The 25,297-nt window shown below is 42.3% G+C and overlaps 1 protein-coding gene across 2 annotated transcripts in view; it reads right to left on the bottom strand.

Annotated features, from left to right (window-relative positions):
* The window catches only part of nck2b (NCK adaptor protein 2b), a 56,721-nt gene that overhangs the window by 19,184 nt on the left and 12,240 nt on the right, over nucleotides 1-25,297 (bottom strand). Inside the window, exons 2-3 of one of the 2 annotated variants that reach the window (XM_048234521.1) lie at nucleotides 19,466-19,600; nucleotides 3,473-3,714 (exon numbers count right to left, since the gene is read on the bottom strand). In XM_048234521.1, coding sequence (XP_048090478.1) covers nucleotides 3,473-3,698 — 226 coding nt within the window. In that variant the 5' untranslated portion in view covers nucleotides 3,699-3,714; nucleotides 19,466-19,600. The remainder of the gene's footprint in view (nucleotides 1-3,472; nucleotides 3,715-19,465; nucleotides 19,601-25,297) is intronic. The other variant, XM_048234522.1, reaches the window with a different exon arrangement.

Raw genomic sequence — 25,297 nt, forward strand, 5'->3', positions numbered from 1 at the left:
TAAAGAATGCAGCCATAAATGAGGCGTCTATAATATAAGGCATATCAAGTGTGCTCAAGTGTGCAAAATTATTTCTACTATTCTGGGGTACGTTTCTAAAAAGGGTAGTTGGCTATCTTCTGTCACAATCTTGGTAGTTAGAACGACCGTTCATGGATTTAGTTTTTTAGAAAGGATAGTTCCAAAAAAAAATCGCAAACATGATCCAAAGGTTTGGTGGTTGGAACAATAGCTCAACAGCAGCAGTTAGAAGCATCATACCAAGGTAGTTCAGTAATGAGTAAGGATTCAATTCATTCAAGAGATCTCACCCTTTCCATCGTAATCCTTTTTTATCCTGCTTTATCCTGCCTATTTTCACTGTTCAAATAATTGCCATAATAATCTATGATATGACCTAATATGCTGAGGAAATAAATTCAAAAGTGCTTCGGGAAGAAGTTTTTTTTTCCACATACAAGGCATTTCAGGCCACAGATATAACCTAGGGGACACAATGAAAATAAATTAACACTCCCCTCAATGTCAACACTTATTTCTTTGCATTGATGTGCGACTATAGAGTTGATGAATATGCAAATTCCTTGCTGCAGACATTGCAGAGGACTTTATTTTCAACACTTTATTTTTTATCAACACCATCAGGCCGTTTTGTAAAAGTAAATGTTCCAATCAATGATCCAGGCAGCATGTTTTCTTCTCTCTCCTTCATTTTACAGTCTAATTTTTACTGACTAGAACGGCTCGGGGTCATACGGAATCGATTAATCTGCACTAATTTTATTTTTGAAATAAAGTTATTTTTTCTCAAATTAATTAATCAAAATTAATCAGTTATTTTGACAGCCCTAATTACCATATATTTCACATATCATGTAAGACGGGTATATTTAGCCTGGCTACACCTCACTGGCCTTTAACCAAGCGGACACATATTTATCCAACATATTACCATATATTTCATATATCATGTAAGACGGGTATATTTAGCCTGGCTACACCAGACATATCATGTAAGACGGGTATATTTATATATCTGGCTACACCGGACAAAAGAAAATAGACCTCTGAAGTTCGGCAACAGAAAAGCTACCATCTTTGCCCACATAAGGAGATCCGGTATCTTGAGATTTGTCCTATGGGAAAATAACATGGGGATTTCACACCTGTTAAACTCTCGCGGGGACGAAGAAATCAAAAGTGCAAATGTTTTGCTCGACACACTTTTGTCCTCTGCCTTCGACTGGATACTGTGATATCCAGTATGTTAAGACGGCACACTTTGATTTTTGCTACCCCAGAGCTAACTTGCAATGCACCTTGCCATAGGTACCGTAGTTAGCTTCAATTAACACCTAGATCTCCTTACATGTTCACTTTGTTCACTTCCGATTTCCAAGGGACGTTACCAGTGATGAAAATGGACTTATTGGTATATTGATCTCTTATTGAATCTTTATAGCAAACACATCTCTCTTGTTAACAAAGGTTTTAAATGCAGTTATTCCAAAAGAGACACAATTCTGTGTTGTTTAATAGTGACACTTTCAGTACAGCCATTGGCTGTGTTAAACATCACTCCTGTTATCCCGCCCTCACCCTATCTTGGTTTAATTAAAAGCCTTTTTTACCTCTTTATGGGTAAAAGACTGCCAATAGCCCGGTTTGTGGACAATAGATCCTAGTAGGGGAGACCGGGGCTGGTTGTCTCACGGGTTGGTTGTCACATTGCTTATTCCAGGCACACTAGGTGATGCTGTGGCAAAATTTTGATATCAAACTGTTACCCTTTGATAGCTTACTCATTTGCACTAGGAATTTTGCTGAAAAGACACACAGCATTGAGGTGAGTTTTAAATTTTGAAATTTTAATGGGTCAGAGTAAATTTTCATGTTGGTGTTGTTTTTGTATTGAGAGCTTGTAGGATATTAGTAGTTCAAAAACAAAACACTCATTAAAAAGCCAAAGATAGTAGCTTTATTTTGAGTCATATTTCAGCTATCAAGTTAAAGCCATGTGGCAGCTAGGTTAACATCTTTGTCAAGAGGTCAGTTGGGGATGGTTGTCACATAGCTCGTGGGGTTGGTTGTCACATGTGTTTGTTGTCACTGTGACACAGTTGTCACTGTGTTTGCAACTTTGTTTGCAACTTACATGATAATAAAGAGGTTTTAACACTGAAAATGATTTCATTTTATTTCTTAACACAGTAGACAATTCAAGTAACTGATCACCTCCTTTAATCCCATTGTTTAAACATAAGGGGCATTGATGACAACTATTCATATTAAAACTTATTTGCAGTTTCTAGCTTAAAAAACTAAAAAGTTACACATCATTTTTTAAAGCAACACCAAAGAGTTTTTTGTACCTTAAAATAATGTTTCCAAAATCGTTTCAGTGGTTCATCAACTCGTAACAGAGTGAACGGCACTTCTGCATTCGCTTCGCGGCCCTCTATCGGCTATAACCACAATGTGTAAGTTTGCCGGAACGGGTAGCGGTTCTGTAGTTCGATGGAATGAGACATAAGAAACTACAAATTTGACTTGCATCTGATGTCGCAATACATCGTACTTTCATAAAATCATGCAACATATTCTACCTTGTCTGTGGACATTGTTATTTGCAAAGCTGGTGATGGATAAACAAATAGTGCATGCGACAGAGGAAAAGTTCTTTGGTGTTGCTTTAAGATCCCATTTTATCACTGAAATCCCATTGAAACTCTATAGGGACAACCAACCCCATACCCTGTGACAACCAACCCCGTGATGGGATTGATTGTCACATTGTGTCAGAGTGTCTTTGATGGTTAATTGCTCCCTGTTACAATACATTCTAAAAGTAAAAACTATACACATTTAAAGCCAAGACCCCAAGCTTTCATTTCATGTAGGAATTACTGCTGAAAGAGTTTTTGAATATAAGCAATTCATGCATGAGTAAAAATTGTGACAACCAACCCCGGTCTCCCCTACCATACAAAAACATCTAAAGCCAAATATCTAGAAAAAGTCTATTTAAGCGAATCTTTGACAAAAATAGTCAAGTGTAGGGTAAAACAGAAATTTGTTCCTAAATTAGGGTAAAACAGAAATTTGTTCCTAAATTAGTGATGCTATTTCCATCTACTTATTTCATTTCACAGATCTGTATGATAAATTCTACACAGGACAAAAATACATCTCATAATATGAGCAGAACAATCACTTTTCCTTGCCTGAACCACTGATAAATAGCTGCAATTCTCTGCTCTAACGTTTTGACATATTAATCTCCATTCACAAATCATTTAAAAGGAGCACATGTAAAATGATGTTTAATAAACCATGCATAACATAAAACCAACATTAACACCTCTTATTAGTAATGTGTGCCAAGTCTGGGCCTTGTTCTCCTGCTGCTTGTGTACTTGGACAAGTCAGTATTTAGACCTAAAACACGTGACAGCAGACAGAAGCATCTTACCAAGTGTATCTTTGAGGTTCTTGACTAGAGAGCCCTTCTTGAGGCTGTTCTTGCGCTCCACGTAGTTGGAGGGGACGTAGCCCGTCTTATTCGAGGTGTTGCGCACCCGCCACCACGTCTTGGAGTCATCGATGAGCCAAAGGCGCTCGTTTTTCCGGATGTCAAGTTCCTGGTCCTGCTGGGCAGTGTAGTCCCACTTGGCAATAACAATCACCTCCTCTGTCATCTTTCATGGAGTCTCACTAAATGCAGACAGGAAGAGAAAAGAGAGAGGGAGAGCAAGGGAGGGCGGGAGGGAGAGAGAGAGGAAGGAAGGGTAAAAGAAAAAAAGAGGATAATCAGGCAACCAGCCTTGTCAACTCTCCTCAAGCTGTTGTGTGGCTGGCCCCCCTCGGGGGAGTTAAAGGCAGCAGTCTGAATCTGACTAAGAAGCACTTTCCCACCTCTAGGCTTCCATGTTGCCCCACTAGTGCCTTAATCAAGTCCTCTCTGGCACCATTTCTCCAGCTGGAGGGTTAGACATCCACCACTCTCTCTTTCTCTCTCTTTGTTTCTCTATCTGTTTCTCTCTCTCTCTCTTTCCTCTCGCGTGTTGGAGGAGTCGGAGGAGTTGGAGGAGTCGGAGCGCTTCCTCAGCGCTCTACCCTAGAGGGACTCCCAGAGCCCTCCCATCCCCTTTTTTTAGCCCCTCTATCATCTCATTCATTTAAAATACGGTAAATACTGCACTATGATCTCTCTCTCTCTCTCTTTCTCTCTCCATTTAACATACTGTAAATGATTTATAAGCACCCAGCAGGCAACGCTGCCGTGTGTTAAATGGGCTCTGCATCTATAAACACGAGTTACGGAGGAACACTGACAGAGACTGAGGCAGGGAGAGAGGGAGAGAGAGGGAGATAGAGAGATAGAGAGATGGAGAGAGAGAGAGGGAGGGAGAGAGGGAGAGAAAGGGATGGAGGAAAGGAATGAAAAGAGTGAGAAAGCAGAGGAATGAATGGATAGAACCCAAAGTTGGATGAGTGGAGGGAGGGGGGGGGGCAAAACATGGGAAACTGGAGGGGGAAAGACAAGAAGTAAACAGGGAAAGTGAGAGTTCAGGAGAGTCAGCAGAGCAGAGTAGAGCAGGGGAGGAGCCCCAGGGAGGATTCCCAGGCAGTGCTCGTGCTCTCGCTCTCGCTCGCTCTTTGGCAGGCAGGCAGGCAGGCGGCTCCACACGGCCCAGCGGCCTGACTGGGGATGAATAAGTGAAACACATCCAGAGAAAATATGCGCTGCAAGGACACAGCCTGGCAGCACTCTCCACTCTCTCCCTGTAACTGCCTTAGCCTCCACTCTCTCCCTGTAACTGCCTTAGCCTAGTGAGAGGATTTCAGACAAATACAAAGGGGGGCTCTCAGGCGTGTCGAGCTATTGAAGCTGGTCAACGTAGGTGGTCTTGACCTGTGTCCTTCAGTTCTTATGACACCCCGTGAGTTGGAGCCACCACACACACACACACACACACACACACACACACACACACACACACACACACACACACAGGTTTAGTTACCAACACAGCATTTCACTTCTGACACACGCTGAATGTGTCCACTTAGGTTTGGGGCAACAGGAAGCAAAATTCAGTGGCCCGGACCAAACCTTTTAACGTATGTGTCCCTTATGTGCCCTTCACACATATAAATGTATGCTAAAAGTGTAAGAACCTATAGAAGTTTCACTATAGGCCCCTTGAATAACAGTCATGCAGCTTCTCTGTTTTGATGTTGTTGGCTGAGACCAATTTGGATCCGTGAGAGCAACTGCCCTACATTCAGGGAGGGTGATTCACAACAAAAGCAGTGAACCACTCCTTTTATTAATACAGACATGTACAGACAGTGAACTTGAAAAAATACATTTCTTTATTTTCATTTGTGTTTGGCTACAGCCCAAGAACTAGAATTCAGGAATGCGTGGTGGGCCATTCCAGAAAGAGGTCAATTGTGTGTGCAGGCCACACCGGGCACGTACCTGGGGGCAGTCGTGGCCTACTGGTTAGCGCTTCGGACTTGTAACCGGAAGGTTGCCGGTTCGAACCCTGACCAGTAGGCACGGCTGAAGTGCCCTTGAGCAAGGCACCTAACCCCTCACTGCTCCCCGAGCGCCGCTGTTGTTGCAGGCAGCTCACTGCGCCGGGATTAGTGAGTGCTTCACCTCACTGTGTGTTCACTGTGTGCTGGTATGACAGGTGCTGAGTATGTTTCACTAATTCATGGATTGGGATAAAGGCAGAGACCAAATTTCCCCTCACGGGATCAAAAGAGTATATATACTTATCCTTAACCGGAGGGTTGCCGGTTCGAACCCCGACCAGTAGGAACGGCTGAAGTGCCCTTGAGCAAGGCACCTAACCCCTCACTGCTCCCCGAGCGGTTGCTGCTGTTGCAGGCAGCTCACTGCGCCGGGATTAGTGAGTGCTTCACCTCGCTGTGTGTTCACTGTGTGCTGAGTGTGTTTCACTAATTCACGGATTGGGATAAATGCAGAGACCAAATTTCCCTCACAGGATCAAAGGAGTATATACAGCACTTACCGGTATAATCCTAAGAACGGGCTACACCAGATGTGACAGTGTCACGTACATTAGAAATAATCAGACCAGTCTTCTAAAACTATTTTTAAACTCTGTGAATGGAATGCTTCAGTTACGTGCCTGGTGTAACCCGTTTGTTACATGTCAAAGGCGCTGACAAATCTCTTCCGTCATAATCATAGTCCTGTACTCTTTTTCCAGCAATTGCACATGAGCTCTGCTTACTGCTTGAAGGATGATTACAACTCATGTTAAATCATTAACTAATATCCCATAAATAAATATCCTTGCTATGACTCATTAACTCTGGCTTAGATTGAGCATGAATGTCAGAGTGGTTTATCTGAGACATCTGAGATGGCGATCACAGGAGTATGATAATTCTTCATGAATTTGTCAGATTTTTTTTTTGTAAGTTGAACCAATGCACAAACTATTTTATGCATCTGCACAACTTAAAATATTGCACATGCTGTTAAACAGTGGAAAAATCCTTTGAGAATAAACATTTTGCAGAACAACGGTCTGTTGGTGTGTGAGTGAGTGTGCATGTACGTGTGCAACCTATGTACTAAGGGAGGATTAGCTAAATCCGTCATGTTCAGCATTAAGCTAGAAAGAATGCATGGCATGAACACACTGCAGAGGTAGGCCTTCAAACATTTCATTGGCTACACCTCATCATTTAGGACAAAATCAGGGAGTCATATCACCTGCACATCATCATTTAGGACAAAATCAGGGAGTCATATCACCTACACATCATCATTTATGACCAAATCAGGGTGTCATATCACCTACACATCATCATTTATGACCAAATCAGGGTGTCATATCACCTACACATCATCATTTATGACCAAATCAGGGTGTCATATCACCTACACATCATCATTTATGACCAAATCAGGGTGTCACATCACCTACACATCATCATTTAGGACCAAATCAGGGCGTCACATCACCTACACATCATCATTTAGGACCAAATCAGGGCGTCACATCACCTACACCTCATCATTTAGGACCAAATCAGGGCGTCACATCACCTACACATCATCATTTAGGACCAAATCAGGGCGTCACATCACCTACACATCATCATTTAGGACCAAATCAGGGCGTCACATCACCTACACCTCATCATTTAGGACCAAATCAGGGCGTCACATCCCCTTTTCAGATTGGCTTTCCACATTACCCAGCTGACAGAATTTCTACAGGTATCTTTTTTTCCACCTCCAACAGCCCAGCATCTCTATCAGCAGCAGCTGTCTGCGCACACACACACACACACACACACACACACACACACACACACACACACACACACACACACACACACACACACACACACAGCTAGAAGATGCCACATGCTGCCAACTCAGAGCTGCAGGCACCAGTGCCACCAGTCAAAGTCATCATGAGCTGCAGCGATAAGATGAGCGCACAGCCAGCAGCTGGCAAAATCCATACTGGCTTTTCCCAAAAGGCAGTGGAGATCAGAGTCAGAGTCTTTAAATGGACACTCTGTCTACTGCTGTATGGAGTCAACGAACTGCAGAAATACCAAAGAGGGATTCCAGAGCAGCTTAAATCGGACCACTCACAGAGCTCAACAGCTCTAAGATCCAGCATGTGTGTGACATGTCTGACCACTCTCATACCTCCACCTAGCTTTATAAATATATATATAAAAATATATTAAAACACCAGTTTGATGCCTTGTTTGTGTGTATACTTCAGACATGTTTCTGCTTTTAAAAAGAAAGGTGAACAAATACACTAAAGAGTGTGAACGAGTACACTAAAGAGAGTGAACGAGTACACTTAAGAGAGTGCTTTAATGCTTTTAAAAAGAAAGGTGAACGAGTACACTAAAGAGAGTGAACGAGTACACTAAAGAGAGTGTTTTAATGCTTTTAAAAAGAAAGGTGAATGAGTACACTAAAGAGAGTGAACGAGTACACTAAAGAGAGTGTTTTAATGCTTTTAAAAAGAAAGGTGAACGAGTACACTAAAGAGAGTGCTTTAATGCTTTTAAAAAGAAAGGTGAACGAGTAACCTAAAGAGAGTGAACGAGTACACTAAAGTGAGTGAACGAGTACACTAAAGATAGTGTTTTAATGCTTTTAAAAAGAAAGGTGAACGAGTACACTAAAGAGAGTGAACGAGTACATTAAAGAGAGTGAACAAGTACACTAAAGAGAGTGTTTTAATGCTTTTAAAAAGAAAAGGTGAACGAGTACACTAAAGAGAGTGAACGAGTACACTAAAGAGAGTGAACGAGTACACTAAAGAGAGTGAACGAGTACACTAAAGAGAGTGTTTTAATGCTTTTAAAAAGAAAGGTGAACGAGTACACTAAAGAGAGTGAACGAGTACATTAAAGAGAGTGAACGAGTACACTAAAGAGAGTGTTTTAATGCTTTTAAAAAGAAAGGTGAACGAGTACACTAAAGAGAGTGAACGAAAATAATTAAAGAGAGGTTTTAATGCTTTTAAAAAGAAAGGTGAACGAGTACACTAAACAGAGTGCTTTAATGCTTTTAAAAAGAAAGGTGAACGAGTAACCTAAAGAGAGTGAACGAGTACACTAAAGTGAGTGAACGAGTACATTAAAGAGAGTGAACGAGTACACTAAAGATAGTGTTTTAATGCTTTTAAAAAGAAAGGTGAACGAGTACACTAAAGAGAGTGAACGAGTACATTAAAGAGAGTGAACAAGTACACTAAAGAGAGTGTTTTAATGCTTTTAAAAAGAAAGGTGAACGAGTACACTAAACAGAGTGCTTTAATGCTTTTAAAAAGAAAGGTGAACGAATACACTAAAGAGAGTGAACGAGTACACTAAAGAGAGTGAACGAGTACACTAAAGAGAGTGTTTTAATGCTATTAAAAAGAAAGGTGAACGAGTACACTAAAGAGAGTGAACGAGTACACTAAAGAGAGTGCTTTAATGCTTTTAAAAAGAAAGGTGAACGAGTACACTAAAGAGAGTGTTTTAATGCTATTAAAAAGAAAGGTGAATGAGTACACTAAAGAGAGTGAACGAGTACACTAAAGAGAGTGAACGAGTACACTAAACAGAGTGCTTTAATGCTTTTAAAAAGAAAGGTGAACGAGTACACTAAAGAGAGTGAACGAGTAGACTAAAGAGAGTGTTTTAATGCTTTTAAAAAGAAAGGTGAACGAGTACACTAAAGAGAGTGAACGAGTACACTAAAGAGAACGAGTACACTAAAGAGAGTGAACGAGTACACTAAAGAGAGTGTTTTAATGCTTTTAAAAAGAAAGGTGAACGAGTACACTAAAAAGAGTGAACGAGTACACTAAAGAGAGTGTTTTAATGCAAGTGAAATGAATGTGAGGAATACAATTCTGATTGGCTGTCAGCTTTTTTATTGTTCTAAAAAATGCTCTGAAAGAGATCCCAAATGATATCATTCTTCATGTCGTTATCGTTACAGTTTATGTGTGGACGTTGTCATTCATATCAGCTAGAGCGATACTCTTTTGCTGTTATCGTTACAGTTATCGCTCTAGGTGTGAGCAGCCCTTAAGAGTCCAAGTCCTTTTCCTCTGAGAGAGACGTCTATGTTTGGGCTTCTTTATGCTGGAGCATGTGGCTCCCCAGCCCCTCTGTGGAACGCAACAAACACGGACAACTGCACAACTCTATCAGCTCGTGACAGAGAACCTGACACCACAGTACATTACGCCACACACACACACACACACACACACAAATGTGCATTTCTCAAATGGATAATACAACCGCTTTTCACTGCACACATTTTCCAGCTGCTCAGAGCCAGGGGCACCTCATCAATTCAAGCGCAAACACACACGCTCACACGTACGAAACACCAACATCACCAGCAAAGTATTAAAAGGACCAACTGAAGTATGAAATTCAACAGCTGTTCAAAACCAGTGATGCCAAAACCAACCTGTGATCACTGAGGTATCTGATAAGGTCCTGTACATGTTTAGGGAACCTACAAGTGAGTAATAGTCTTCAAGACTAATCTGGAGGAGTGTGTGTTCTGCATACTTTGTGTGTCACACTACTACATGCTACCTTAAAGCTTTAAAGCAAAGAAGGGCACAGTTGAGTCTGTCAAACACACACACACACACACACACACACACACACACATTCTGTCTCTCAAGACCTTTCAAAAGGCTTGCACACATACTATGTTTTCCATCTGCTAGTGGGAAAGCCCTGAGGAAGTGGAGAAATGTACAGGCAGGACCTCCTTATTAGCAATTATGCTAACATCTTGATGTGTGTGTGTGTGTGTGAAAAAGAATTCGACATGCTCTAGTTACTCAGCAGAAACATAAACATGCATTTGGCAGTGCAGCTGCATCTTTACAACTTTCTGTGTGTGTGTGTGTGTGTGTGTGTGTGTGTGTGTGTGTGTGTGTGTGTTGTGTTGTGTGTATGGTGTGTGTGGTGTGTGTGTGTGTAAGTCTACATGTATAGAGTATGCATTACTCCAGTATTTATTCTACAGGAGAATGTGGCAAGAATGAGTGTGTGTGAGTGATTCTAAAAGATGATTTAAGACGGGGGGAGTTGTAGAGTTATAGACAGGAAGACATGAGACATTGTGGACATGGCTCCCAGATACAAAAGATAAATATCATCATTGTGTGTTGTTGTTGTTGTTATGTGTGTGCACCTGTGTGTGTGTGTGTGTGTATGTGTGTGTTCCCAAAGCAACATCTGCGCATCTGCTTATGCTTATTCTCTGTGGTGTCAGTTCGCTGGCCTCTTGACCAGGCCGGTCATGTGACCACGGTCTCTTGCAAGCTAATCGCTGGGAACGCCATGACCCCTGACCCCTGACAGACACAAGGAAGAGGAGGAGGACAGAGAGCAGAGGGAGAGGAAGAGGGGGAGGACAGAGAGGAGGAGAGGAAAAGGGGGAGGACAGAGAGGAAGAGGAAGAGGGGGAAGAAGAGGAGGACAGAGAGGAAGATGAGGATGACAGAGAGGAGGGAGAGGAAGAGGGGAAGAGGAGGACAAGGGGGATCACCAGAGAGAAAGGAGGAAGCCATGGAGACAGAAGAATACCCACACAGAGACAGTCAGTCAGATTCTCTAGAGAGACGATTAGCTTAAGACACAAGGTGGATAGAAGACCACGAGTGTGAAAAAAAAAAAAAAAAAACAGAAGTCATTGGAGGGACCAGAAGATAGAGATGAAGGAGAAAAAGGTTTTAATCTTCAAACAGCGAGAATATCTACATGAACAAGTTGGTTGTAACTGACTTAAGTTTCACTTTGAGGTGAGGTGAACAGCCCACAGCTCACGTCACATCATAAACACTTGGCACAAACACTTTTAGTTCAAGGTCAATTTAAATGTTCTACTTCCTGCAGTTCCAATTGATAGGCCATTTCTGAATCAGCATCATGGAACAGTAACTATAACCTAAAAACAACAATTATTAACGGTTATCAAGGTGATCTAAAAAGGGTTATTATCACAGAATTAAGTAATTCAAACAAATGTCCAATAGCTCGACACCTACAGCATGACAACATTATCTGACGCACTACTGATCATATGCTGGATGTGTGTGTCTGTGTGCAGGCTGGATTGAGGCAAGGCAGTATATCAGGAAGGAACATTCAGACAACCAGTTTTTGGAGCTGGATGAGTCTTAAGGTCAATTTATAATTGACGCAAAAGACGTAAAAAGAGACCAAACTTGTCTTTGGCACTAGACTATGAAAGCCTTCAGCTCCACGACATCAGTCGGCAACAATTTGTTTTTGACGAGCAACGCTTGTCGTCTGAAAGTTTAATTGACCTTTATAGCTGCAGTCTGTGGTAATACAACAGTAAGCTAGCCCAGGGCAAGACGCGCTCCAGCGGGGGCAAGCTCTGGTGAGTTTGTGTCCACTCTGTGTGTTGCTTACGTACGTCACCATCCATTCAACTTCGTCAGCCTCGCCAGAAATGCCTCTCCATGGCTCTCCGTACTTGAAAGGAAAGGAATGCTGGTTTGTGAAAAAGCCGCACTTCCAGAGACCAAATAGGAATTTTGCTGGGCAACCATGCACAAATCCACGGTGATTTAGCCAAGCCAGCATATAGAGAGAGGGAAGGAGGGCTGTTACCACACCTCTCCGCCTCCCTCCCACCTCACATGGAACTGCAATCCCACGCTTTCTATTCACAGGGGACGGCACATCGCAGCCGAGTCCCGTTTAACGTATCAGGCCAAGTTAGCGCTGCTCATTCTCCCACAGAGCCCTGTGTCTGGGAAGCAGCAGCAGGCCTAATCATCTCAGCTGACCCAGGACCCTAGTAAGTATAAGTATAAGTATATATACTCTTTTGATCACATGAGGGAAATTTGGTCTCTGCATTTATCCCAATCCGTGAATTAGTGAAACACACTCAGCACACAGTGAATCCACAGTGAGGTGAAGCACACACTAATCCCGACGCAGTGAGCTGCCTGCTACAGCGGCGCTCGGGGAGCAGTGAGGGGTTAGGTGCCTTGCTCAAGGGCACTTCAGCCGTTCCTACTAGTCAGGGTTCAAACCGGCAACCCTCCGGTTACAAGTCCGAAGCGCTAACCAGTAGGCCACGGCTGCCCCAACCTGATCTGAAGGCCAGCATCAGCTCCAGCACAGGAAATACAACCATCTAGTCATGTTACCGTTCATCACCTTGCAACAGTGAATTGATACATCATGCAAATAAGATTTTTCTTAGCTTATTGAAGTCTGGAGGATCAACATGAAGTGGCTTTTTCACAACTTTTTTGAACCAGACGTTAAATTCTCCTGTTGTCCAGGCCCCTCACTACATCTAGAATCCAAAGCAATTTACAAAAATGTGGAATAACATTCAAGCTAAAATGCAGAATCAGAACCATATCTGAATGCAGTTTCAGAACCATACCGGAACACACTTAACACGAAATGGCCATTGGACTACGGACCACCATACAACCTCTGTTGTCCAGACCACCACAACGACCACTGTATCAGAGTATGACTGACCACTGTACAAGAGTGCGAGTGACCGCACATAATGAGCTTCGCATTCGGTTATTTAGGATCCTTCTGCGGTCCAAATATCAGCACCAACCTCTCACTCTCAGGGAGATCCTGGCTGTCAACACCATCTCACCCACATCATTTACACACAAAAATAACTGCACAAGTCAGGAAAATAAAATGCACAAACAATGCATTTACAGAACTTTATTATGGGTAAAACTTTGTCTACCAACTTATTCAAGTCTATCATTTCACAATGTCCAAATGGTTCAGAACACACTACAGCACATTTTATTTTATATATATATATATATATATATATATATATATATATATATATATATATATATATATATATATATATATATATATATATATATATATATAAATATACACACACACAGTTTTTAAAAAGAACAAACATTTTTACTAATTTTATTGACATATACCGTAGCATAAAACATAAAATGTTCAGAACTTGGTGCACAAAAGATGTGAAGATGTTCACATTTCTGTTCTCTGTTCTGTTCCAAACTACGCCCATGTTCATTTCAGAGAAACATGAACTCTCATCTCGGACTGCAGCACTGCCTTGTGTAGTTTGTATAAAAATAATTACACAAACTACGACCGTGTTAATTTCAGAGAAGCGTGAACTCTGAACTCTGCCTGCAGCACTGCCTCATGTAATTTGTATAAAACTAATTACTAATTTAAACCTAAAATGATTATTCAGTTGTCAGCTATGAAAGATTTGATTTGATACACTGGTTTAATGACTCGACTTTCATCAAGAGACATGTTGGTGCCGGACTTGAATCTGATCTAGCTGACTGTGAGACAAGTGTAGTTAGCCTGTTGGTGGTTCGGATTTAGCTTTTCAACACAATAAGCAAAACTTGCTGTCAAATTCTGCTTATTGTTCCCTGCAGCCCTCTTGCTGTCCATTCTGTGTGATGAAGGAAAGTGAGTAACCTCATCAACTGTTCAGAGAGTTCTGGACTGCACCTTTAAAGCATTCAAGGCAACACAATAGACTGACGATGACTAGGTCTATATACCCTGGCATGTGAATCTGTACCTCAAAGCCATGATGTCGTACGTAATCCCACTCTGATCTGCCTCTACAAAAAGGCAAAGTTTTCAGGGTACTTTTAGTTCTGCGTGTAAGCAAGGATGCTTGTGTGCAGAGTGGGTAGAAAACATGTAAGGACAGAAGAGGCTTTGGCTCTTGGGCATGTTTGGGAGTGGTCAACTCTGGAGGGGTCAGGGCAAGGGCGTTCATACGGACGAGCAGCATACGGACATTTACCGGCTGGATCAGTGTTTGCTGACACCGTCCTGCCCAATGGGCACTGAGTGCTTCTCACACACCGCAGCCGATCCTGAAATAGCCTTTCTTCATCAGAAAGTGAAAACAGAGAAACTGAAACACAGTGGGAACGCTCTAAATGTCTCCTACTATAAGGGCCGAGAAGGAAAGGTAGGAGCCTGGATGAAGAAGCCCACAAGAGAGAGAGAGAGAGAGAGAGAGAGAGAGAGGAGAATCTCACAGCATGGCACAGCAAGTGGAACACAAGAACAGAGCAGTAATGAGCCGTCAGGCCCTCACACTCTCACACAGATCTGCGTTTGTTTCCCGTCTCATCTCTACGCCTTTCATCTGACACGCTTCAGATTAGTATTAGTAGTCCCAACACAAACACAACAGCCACGGCCAATGAGAAGAGCCAACACAAGAGCACTAGCAGCCAAACCCCTCTTCTCAAGATCTTCATCATCATCATACAGTGACATCCAAACCACCCTTGATGTTGAAGGTTCACCTTTCCACCTGCACTATTCCCCCAATACTGTCCATCAAGCAATGTGTAGATAAAACTGAACGCAGGTGCCACTTTAAAGTCGTCTCTTATAACGTTAGCGAAGGCAAAACAAAAGTCGCGCAGGTGCCCTGTGAGTCAGATCGGTTTCAAATGTTACTTCCTTGGCCCCAACTACACATTTCTACCAGGCCTAATGAAAATCAGGCCAGTCTTTTTTTGCATAATCCTGCTCACAAACCAATTTACCCAAGAAACAAACAGACACAGATGAAAACATACCCTCCTTCACGGGAGTGCAGGACATGAACACGTGCCAGGGACCAGCCATGCGAGCCATTCAGTGAGCTTTTTTACGTATTTTTTGGGGGGGCTTTTTGCCTTTATTCAGATAGGAAAGTAAAGACTGACAGTAAGTGAGTGGGAGAGAGAGATGGGGTGGGATCAGGAAATGACCACAGGTTGGATTTGAACCTGGGTCCCCGTTGGCACTTGGACCCGTACATGGTATGGGTGCTGTAGCCTTTTAAGCCACAGTGCCCCCCTGACAGACAGGTGATGTGCTCAATTATTCAGTCATTTTTACGTTAACCATAGGCAATAACATGACTTCTAGGGCCTGTACTACGAAGCGGGGTTACTGGCTTATCTGGGTAACTTCGAGAGTAACTTGATTACGTGTGGCGTAACTTCCCGATTAACCCGTACTACGAAAGGTGGATAGGTCTTAACCAAGGTATGCTGCCATGGCAATTTACGCTGCATCTCAAACCTGCTCCGAGCAGGTTATGTTCTTGGTTAACCCGAGGTTTCCGTTAACCAAACCCTTCATAAGTACAACCCCTCTACTAACAATTTCTCCCGAGAATGTCGGCGTATACCTGGATGATCCATACGACATTGGAGCGCAAATCGTGAGGGCCTCTATTCGCAGGGTAAGGGGTTTTAGAGACCGCCAGATATATATATATATATATATATATATATATATATATATATATACACACACACACACACACACACACACACCGGACAATATTCTCTATGAAGATATAGATTGTCAGCTGAGGGAATTTGTTATCTTTGTCAGATGAGACACAATGCCCTTACATGGACAATTTATGTATTCCATTGGTGATGCTGAACATCTGAGCAAGAATACTGTATGTCCGAAAATAAATCGGACATAGGCCTACATATGCTGAACATCTGAGCAAGAATAGCCTAGGCCTACTGTCCGAAAATAAATCAGACATAGCCTACAGTAGGCCTAATAAATTAAAATCACCATTTTAACAAACTTGTTGAATTGAATGTCATATTACTGTACCCTGCACATAAAGGCTACACATTTCCACAGCACCAGAATCCGACCGAATGCCTCCCTCAACCCCCTCCATAATCGGCCTTCCACTATTATTTGCGATGGCCAACTCCTCTGCTACTGTTAAAACACTCTGGTGCCTTACAGTAGTGTTCAAAGACACCTTTTTCTTGTTAACTGTAAAACAGAGGCCAAGTGAAGGCTATAAGCATACTAGGCCTAGCCTACATGTTTTCATAATTAAGAATTATTAATAAGCTATAACTATATAAACCTATATTCTGAATAATGTTTTTGTGTTTCATTTTCACCTGCTGTGTGTTTGGAAATGGTGTTGCATCTGAAATGAGGATTAGGCATACACTAAATCAGTCAATGGGGGCTACTTAAACATTCAATTATCCTTATTACTGTAATCTATATGCCCACTTCTGAATTGTGTTGCATCTGTAGGCCTTTTTATGAACTCAAAATAGGCAATTTAATTATTTCAACTCATTTCAGACATTCCGCAAGCTATTAATCCTCCGTAACACATATTTGAAGAGCATGTGGAAATAAAACGTTACTTTTAGGCATTTAGGCTACCCAATCTGCAATACGTTGCCAACAGCCTTGCCTTGCTTTGTTTGCTGCCGACGTATTTGATTTTTGTCGTAGAGTGAGTTTTAATTCCTCGTAACTTGTCACAATAATTCCTCGTCCTTAAAATAAGGAGATCGCGTCATCATTGAAAGTGGTGACTTGCGCTGCAACCCGCCCCTTTTATGTGAATGCGCACAAACTCCAATTAGGTTAACCCTGGCTCAACAAATCAACTTCATAATCAGCGTCATAGTACCGATTAACACCACTTAAGATAACCAGGTTTTGTCAACCCCGGTTTAACAAAGTAACCCTGGGTTACATCTGGGTAGGTTAAGCTCCCTTCGTAGTACAGGCCCCTGTTACAAACAACAACAACAGGACAGCATAAAGTAGAGAAGCTTGTAGAGAAGTGCATGCTTGGTCAGTGCAGCAGTCATGTGATCATGACCCCTGCAGTGGACATAGCCAAGTGTCTAATGAGGTGAACTCGGACTCAACACACTGTTGCACGACACTAGTTCTCACACACACTGATTGCACACTGCCCACAGCACACAGTCACCATTAATTAGGTCTTTGAGCAGGGAACACACACACAGACACACACTCAAAGAGCTGATGATGTAGCCATGTAACAGGACAACAGCTTTGTGAGCGGTCATGACTCATGACCAAGATGGATTCATGTTTTTTAAATCCCAAACTGAACTGAAGATAAGTCTGTGTCAGTATTAGAGTTGGGGAAAAGCTGATCAATGACACACAAAATTCAGAAAACAAATTTATATCAGAAGAAAAATATCATCATATCTGTGGTGGTATTTAAACTCCACATCCTAATCCTGTAGGGCTTGTAGTGACAGGCAAATCAACTGACAAAACGGAAGCTATTTGCTACTTATCATTGGTGACAAAAGAAAAAAATCTCTTCTACTCTGACAGTGACACAATCACAAACACAATGGCAAACTTAAACTGGCATTACGTGATTTGCATTTCAGTTGCCCAGGCAAGGCTCCCATCAACACGAACCGTATTGAATACAAAGAGCTCTAACAGAAATCTTTACATGCAAAACTGCTGACCCGTGTCACAATACACTATTTATGGAAAAAAAAAGATCTTCATATTCATATTCAAATGCATGCATTTACCAGGTGCTGTAAAAGAACTACACGTTAACCTGTGACTAAAGCTCCGCTTTAACCCTCTCTGCTGTGACCTTGGCATTATGATGCTTTGCTCAGCTCTACCAAAAGAACTACAGGAAAGAACACACGGCTCCACCACATGCAAGCAGTAGCCTAGAAGACTAGAACTTAAGTCTAGGGAAGACTGAAGGGACCCATTTCCCAATAATGACCGGCGTTCTATAGATTATCCCGCTTATTACACGGCTACTTGCCAAAACGAAACAATAAACTCCCCACAATATGACTCTTTAGCCTACATAGCCTAGGCTGTAGCCTATTTGTTACCGTTTCATTGTGGCTTTTTCTGAGAAACAAATAGTTCGCTGAACTTGAATCAAACATTCTTTATTTATTTTAAACATTCACTTTTGAATGAAGTTCCAGTCCTTGCGTAGTGATATGAAAGATGAGAATTACAGTAGAAGCACAAAACCCATTTTCCTCGACAGTGGTCTGTTATACTTAGCAACGGTCTGTTAGCAGACCACCGAACGTTGGGAAGGCCCATTCAAGTGAATGGAGCATTCTGCAGCATTATGAAGAGTAATAAAATGTCGTGTAATAAAATGCCGTGTTATAAAATGCCGTGTTATAAAATGCCGTGTTATAAAATGCCGTGTTATAAAATGCCGTTAAAAGCATTTGTTAGTATTGCCCTTTTTAACAACTGACAACAGTATGACCACCATTGTCTGGCAGCTCCCATTCTGCCTCTGCCGGAGTCTGTGTGCTGGTGGCGGGAGATGAGAGATGGCGACGGGCCTGGCTGCTGTGCTGCATTTGCATTATCAAGATCAGTTGAGCTGCAGGCGTGGCCGCCTTTCTCTAACACACACACATGCATACACAAACACACACACCACACACACACACACACACACACACACTCAAGCATCTAGTAACAGATGCCCGTTTGGCCATTCAATAGCTTGAGTGAGAATGTGTGTGTGTGTGTGTGTGTGTGTGTGTGTGTAATACCAGTCAGAACAGTGACAGTGAGTCAGATTGCCCTGTCCCATCTTTAATTTTGTGGTGACCATCCCAAAAAAGATAGACACTGTTAAGTGACTAACAACATCTGTTTCTGTTATCCTACTGTCAATCATGAGGAACTGCAAAGGCATGTATGACACATTTATTCATTAGCTATTCCTAACTTAACATTTAGGCCTCTAACTCAACAAACAAGCGTAGGAACAGCATGGGGAGCAAGAGGCTTAGAATGAGAGCGAGAATGTGTGCTTCAAAACCTTGTCAACGCGGTAGTGTAAGCACAGTTGTTGCAGGCTTGTTCCAGGCTTGTTCCTGATAGCTGCTTATTCCTCATAAGGCCTCCTGACTAACTTACTTAACTAGCTGCTGAGCAAATGAGTCACATTAACGTTGACGCTTTTCAGGGTCAATGAAACATAGAAAAAGACTAACCAAAAGAAAAAAAAAACAATTCCTACCGACTGAAATCGCGCTGAACCCTGTTACTTCTCGGATGACTTCTGGGATGGTGACTGGAGATGCGTTAGCCGAAGCAGGACGCGCGGCGCGTTCTCATCGGCTCGGCTCGGTGTTGCGGGCCCAGGGGACAAGACCTGGAGGAGGAAGAGGGAGGACGAGAGGGCAAAGGTCAACACAACAGCTGGAGGGACGTATCCATGTAGCCAAGCAAGCCCTATTCCATCAGTCCATCAAACACACACACACACACACACAGGCATGGTGGAGGATGCCCCCCCCCCAAAGGCCTCTCAGGCAAGTGTATGCCCCAGTCCAGTGTGCCATTGCTTATGCTGAACCCTCACTAGGGGAGCATCCCAGTGATGGTAAGCATCGCAGACTATGACAATCCTTCTGCCAAAATACAGAGGGCATCACCTAATTGCCAGGGTTCCATCAAAAGTATTATGGTTCAGTTTAAAGAAACAACTGTCTAAGGCCTTATCCACTGCCGAACATGATCATATGTACGGTCAGATAAGATTGAACATGATCTAGTCATCACCCGTAGTAGTCTTATTCAGAAAGTCATCGCACAGGACAAAATAGAGGCAAATGAACTGTGTTTTCCAGCGATGTCCACAACGAACGTTTACAATCGTTATCGTTCAAAAATAGTCCTTAGGTTGTATCTACACCAGAGGTTTCCTTCTATGAGTTGAGGATTTTATTCAGGCTAATATTCTGAGTAGTTGGTCCTTTTGCAACCAAAAACAGAAAAGAAAAAAAGTCTGAGAATTGCTAGTTAGGTAGACAGGTACAGCAGTCATTCCAAATCCACTGCCCTTGTCCACTGAATATGTGCTGCCTCTACCACAGAAGAACTCATTTGATAGAACATCCATGGGAAAAGACCAACGACAGATACACAAACCTGTACAGACAGATAAATTAGCTGCCTATCTGCCTGTTCAGGCAGCAGCAGCAGCATCCACTAGAGAGCTTTATGGTTTAGATGAAATTTAAACAAACAAACAAACAAACAAACAGATTAACTCTATGGCCTGTTTGTGGCCCTTGTTCAGCAGCAGTTTGCTCCACATCGCTGCCTGCCAGCCAGCCACGGGGATATAAATAGCTCTGCAACACGCTTCGGGGGGAAACTAGCAAGTTGGAATGCAGGGGAGCGGAATTCTAGAAAGTTCTGTGGAGAGAGAGCGCCTTTAAGAGCTTTCCTCTTTTCCATCTCCGAACACGGAATGCGTGCTGTCACTGCTAAAAGTTGGACTAGAACATGTAGGCAATTTGTTCTGTGCTTTAATTGCTACTAAAAATTTTAATGTGATTCACTGGACACCATGTCCATTTTAAAGCACATCATCACTACGGCTTGTTGATTTGATAATAAATATTAACATGACAATTAGGACTGCAACTATTGAATTATTCGGTAACTAATCGGTTAATCAGTTTGTGTTTTTTGTTTTTTATTGTGTGTGTAACTTGAATATTTTGAGCCTTATACTTAGGCTACTCCTCAGTGAGTTAAGCTCATATTTTTGGCATGTGGACAAAACAAGGCATTTGAGGACATATCTTGGGCTTTGGGAGATGCAGGTTTTTCTAAATTTTTTCTACATTTTCTGACGTTTTATCAACTAATCGATAAATTGAAAAAATAATTTACAGATTAATCGGCACCAATAATAAAAGTTAGTTTCCAGCACTGATGACAATAACAATAACATATTTTTCAACCAAGCAGAACATTAATAATTACATGGATAACAAACTGATATCATGACATTATAATGGAGAGTCACTATATGTGTCGAACGGAGGTGCTGGTGTCTGTGGTTCAAAACTAGTCGGGCTAAATAATAATCAATTTAAACCACAGGCATTCTACTTCCCAGAAGAGCTGTTGTGCTACTCAGCAACTAAAATAATGTGTGATAGAAGGGTATTTTTTTGCATGTGCTTCAATGATTGTAGGGGGCTGATGGCAACTTGATTTAGTACAGCAAATGACAGAGTCTGTAAATAATTTTAAGTGGTACCATTTGTAGACATTTGAGTATTAACGTACTGCCTAATGTTGTCTAATGTTCTATTTAAAAGCACTGAGCTCATCAATGTTTGTTGTTTTTCTGAATTCTCAATTGGATTCTAACTCGGAATACTCATCTAGGTTCAAATGGAGCAGTAGTACTAATATCAAACACTAACACACATTTGTGACCAATTAGTAGTACGACAAACTCATCATCATCCTAACCCTTTTGGCCACGTTTGCCAGGCATGCTGCGGTCAAGCTAACTCCCGTATGCATGGCTCCAAAACCTGGTTCTTCCTCTCCCTTATCCCCCCTCAACCAGTCACATGGCATCTGATATGAAACATCTGCTTCCTGCTACAGAGCAAGACTCCACGTCCACTGTGATAGCTCACGCGTTTGTGTCGGGTCAGCAGCACTCGCTGTGGCTGCCTCTGCAGTCGGAAAAAGTGTTCAGCAGGATTCCCCCATTGTGCCCGACTGACTGAGCCATCAGTCCAGTGATGACATGATCCAGCAGAAACCAGAATCAAGCGTTTCACTGTTCAGATGGACAGAACAGGCCGCTGGAAACACTCCTCTCTGTGAGGGAGAATCTCTCTGGGCCTGAAGGAGCTGGAGAGACTGACAACAAAGATGGCTGCTGCTGGCGCCATGACAACCCAAGGAAACAGTGGGGATGAACCATAGGGATGAACGCAGTCAGAAGGGGGTGTAGTAGCTGCTGTCACTGTGCTTTTTCCACATCTGACTTTCACACAAGGCAGTGGTCAGTGGTGGGTGCTAATTGTTCATTGCTGCTAGCCTGCTGTGTCAGACCTCAGCTATAGAAAGTAATTTCCCTTTATATAAACACAACAGGGAAGATTTGGGCTAAGGATTAGGCTAAAAACAATTGAGTCAGAAGCTATTAAAGCCAAGGATTTCTTCAGGGGGGAGAAAAAAAAATAAAATCACTCTCTCAAGAGCCAGAGTAAAAGACTTAAATCATGTTGACTCAAGAAGATTAGGGCCAAAGGATGGGTTGTTTGAAACAGACATCTTCAAATGTAATGAAATGATGGACAGCAATGAAAGAAGTGGGCCATTGTTAGAATGTAAAGTTAGATTTGTTTTATGTAGGCTATGATCTGTTCATTTAAAATAATAATAATAATAATAATAATAATAAAATAGTATTTACTGCTATTACTGCATGTCACTTTGGATAAAACCATCTGCTCAAACCATAAACATAAACACAGAAACTTGCCAGCCGGGGTCTTCATTCCATCATGTGTCACATGGCTATTCTTGGGGCAATTCAAGGGGACATATAAGCCCAACCCTAACAGACACTTCCCATAGCTTGTTGAATCATTAATAAGCTTTAACAGACTAGAGAAGAGCACGGCAACACTTAAGCAGAGTGACCAGCGACAGACACTCCACTCCAGAGAGAGGACAGAGTAGCACATTATCCCAGAGTGACGAGCGACAGACACTCCACTTCAGAGAGAGAGAGAGGACAGAGTAGCACAATACCACAGAGTGACAAAAAGGCAAAAGGCACACACACACCGAATGCTTTCCGAATTGAATTTCACACATCAAATCAAATTTTATCTCCAGACACAGAAGGTACATTACATAGCCTTAGACTCCCGTAATAAGAACAACAACACTACATGAGCGTGTGAACATGGCCAAAGCCTATTTTCGATGGCAGCATACCCACCACACTGTGGTCACAGCTGGAAGAAGGGAAGCAGACAGGTGGCTGGGTCACAGGCAGGCTACACCAGCCACGTAACTGAAGTGTTGCAATCGCGGAGCGAAGACTGGTCTGATTTTTTTGAATGTACAGTACGCGCCACTATCACATCTGGTGTAGCCAGTTCCATTGATTAGAGTGGAAGCTAATTGTTACAGCATATGTTCCATGAATGGAATGCTTCAGTTACATGCCCGGTGTAGCCCGCGTGTTAGGCATAGATCTGGTGGTAGTGATTACAGGGAAAACACTGGACAAGGAAAACATGCTTATGGACAGTCTGGATGAGGAAAGCATGCTTACTGCTATCATAGAGATAGATCTCCATCTTATAAAACCACACAAACTCCACCTCAGTTTGACAGCTAATCCGCTGTGTCCACACACCACCATTGCACCGGGGAATTTACATCCTTTAACTCATGCAAGCAGACAAACATTACATTAAACAATTGAGGTAAAGTACAAACAGGAGACAGAAGTGTAACAATCAGTACTATCTTGTATAAGGAATAGAATAACAGTTCAGGGTCAAGTCAAGGGATGTTGAAAAGTGGCGACTGGATGACCAAAAACCTGCAAGTTAAGTGTGTTGGGTTGTTAGTGGTGTTAGGAGAGGAGGTACTCGGAGATGGGTCTTCCGAGAAGTTTTTGAAGATAGAGAGGAACGTCCCTGCTGTGGTAGCAACCGATCGAGGAACTACATATGAGAATAGTTTGGATTGCTAGCCGGGCAGCGCCAGCCGGCACTCTTTGGAGGAGCGCAGTGGCCGGGGGTAGCATACAGTATGTCTTTATGAGAGCATTCAAATAAGTGGGTGCAGAACCGGAGTTTTCTCTGTAGGCCAACATTAGTGATTTGAATTTGATGCAGGCTGTTTCAGGTAGCCAGTGGTTGAATGAAGGGTTGAATGAAGACCTGATGCTCCGCCACAACTGTAAGGCTTTCACCATGCAGGCCAGGAGCATTGTTAGAAGGACATTACAGTAGTAGAGATGCAAGATAACCATGGGCCATACAAACAAAATACTCCAGCATACTCCAGCTCACCTTGCCTTTGCTAACATCCAACAGGCCTGTTAAGGTGTCCATGACCACCCCCATCCCACCCATAGTGTTCTTTACATTTACATGTTGTTCATACTACATACTCTGCCCTTAGAAGGTTACTGCTAATAAACACTGCACATATTTAGATTTCATTTATATTCCTGTAAACCACCTTCAGTAACTGTATACTACTGTCTACACTGCACTATATATCCTGTCCTGTCTATGCACCACCTGTCTATCCTTTGTATATCACATTGCACTTTTCTGCTTTTTTGCACTTCTGGTTAGACGCAAATTGCATTTCGTTGTCTTTGTAGTTTGTACTCTGCACAATGACAATAAAGTTGATTCTAATCTAAAAATCTAATCTAATCTCAGCGTTTGTTTTGAGGACAGTCTTAGCGCTAGCTTGGGGGAGAATCTAAATGAGGGTAAAACTGATTAGAGATGTTTAACATGTTCTCAACAAATCCAGAGTTAAGAAGAGATCAATCAGAGCAACAAACAGAAGAGTGTCCAGTTGTGGGTGACCAAGAGACAAAGCTAGCCCTGTTTTTTAGCAGTATTGTGGCTCAACTAAGCACACTTGACCCTTAAACTGTGACATTGGCTACATTATGCTACATTAGTATCATATCAAAGCTTGTATGTCTTTTTGTCATGTGTTTTCGTAGTAAGGGAGCACATACACCAAAGACCCTGACTTTTTTGACAGGGAATAAATGTAAGTTCAGTTAGTTCAAATATAGTTGCTGAAAAGCATTGAACATGGAAAAAAATACTTTATGATCAGTCTCACAATAATTACAGACCTCAGATCTTTTTAGCCTGACATTTCTAATCAGCTTTTTGGTTATAGGACAAAGAACGGGATCTGTTTCGACCTCACTCTGACCGTCACTACGGTCTAAAAAAGGAATGATCACCTTCGTTCTGCCTATCACCGAGACCATATGTCAACAAAGTCATGCCCATGACCTCCGGAAGCA

This window comes from Alosa alosa, chromosome 23 (genome assembly GCF_017589495.1).
Source record: "Alosa alosa isolate M-15738 ecotype Scorff River chromosome 23, AALO_Geno_1.1, whole genome shotgun sequence".
In the NCBI taxonomy this organism is placed as follows: domain Eukaryota; kingdom Metazoa; phylum Chordata; class Actinopteri; order Clupeiformes; family Clupeidae; genus Alosa; species Alosa alosa.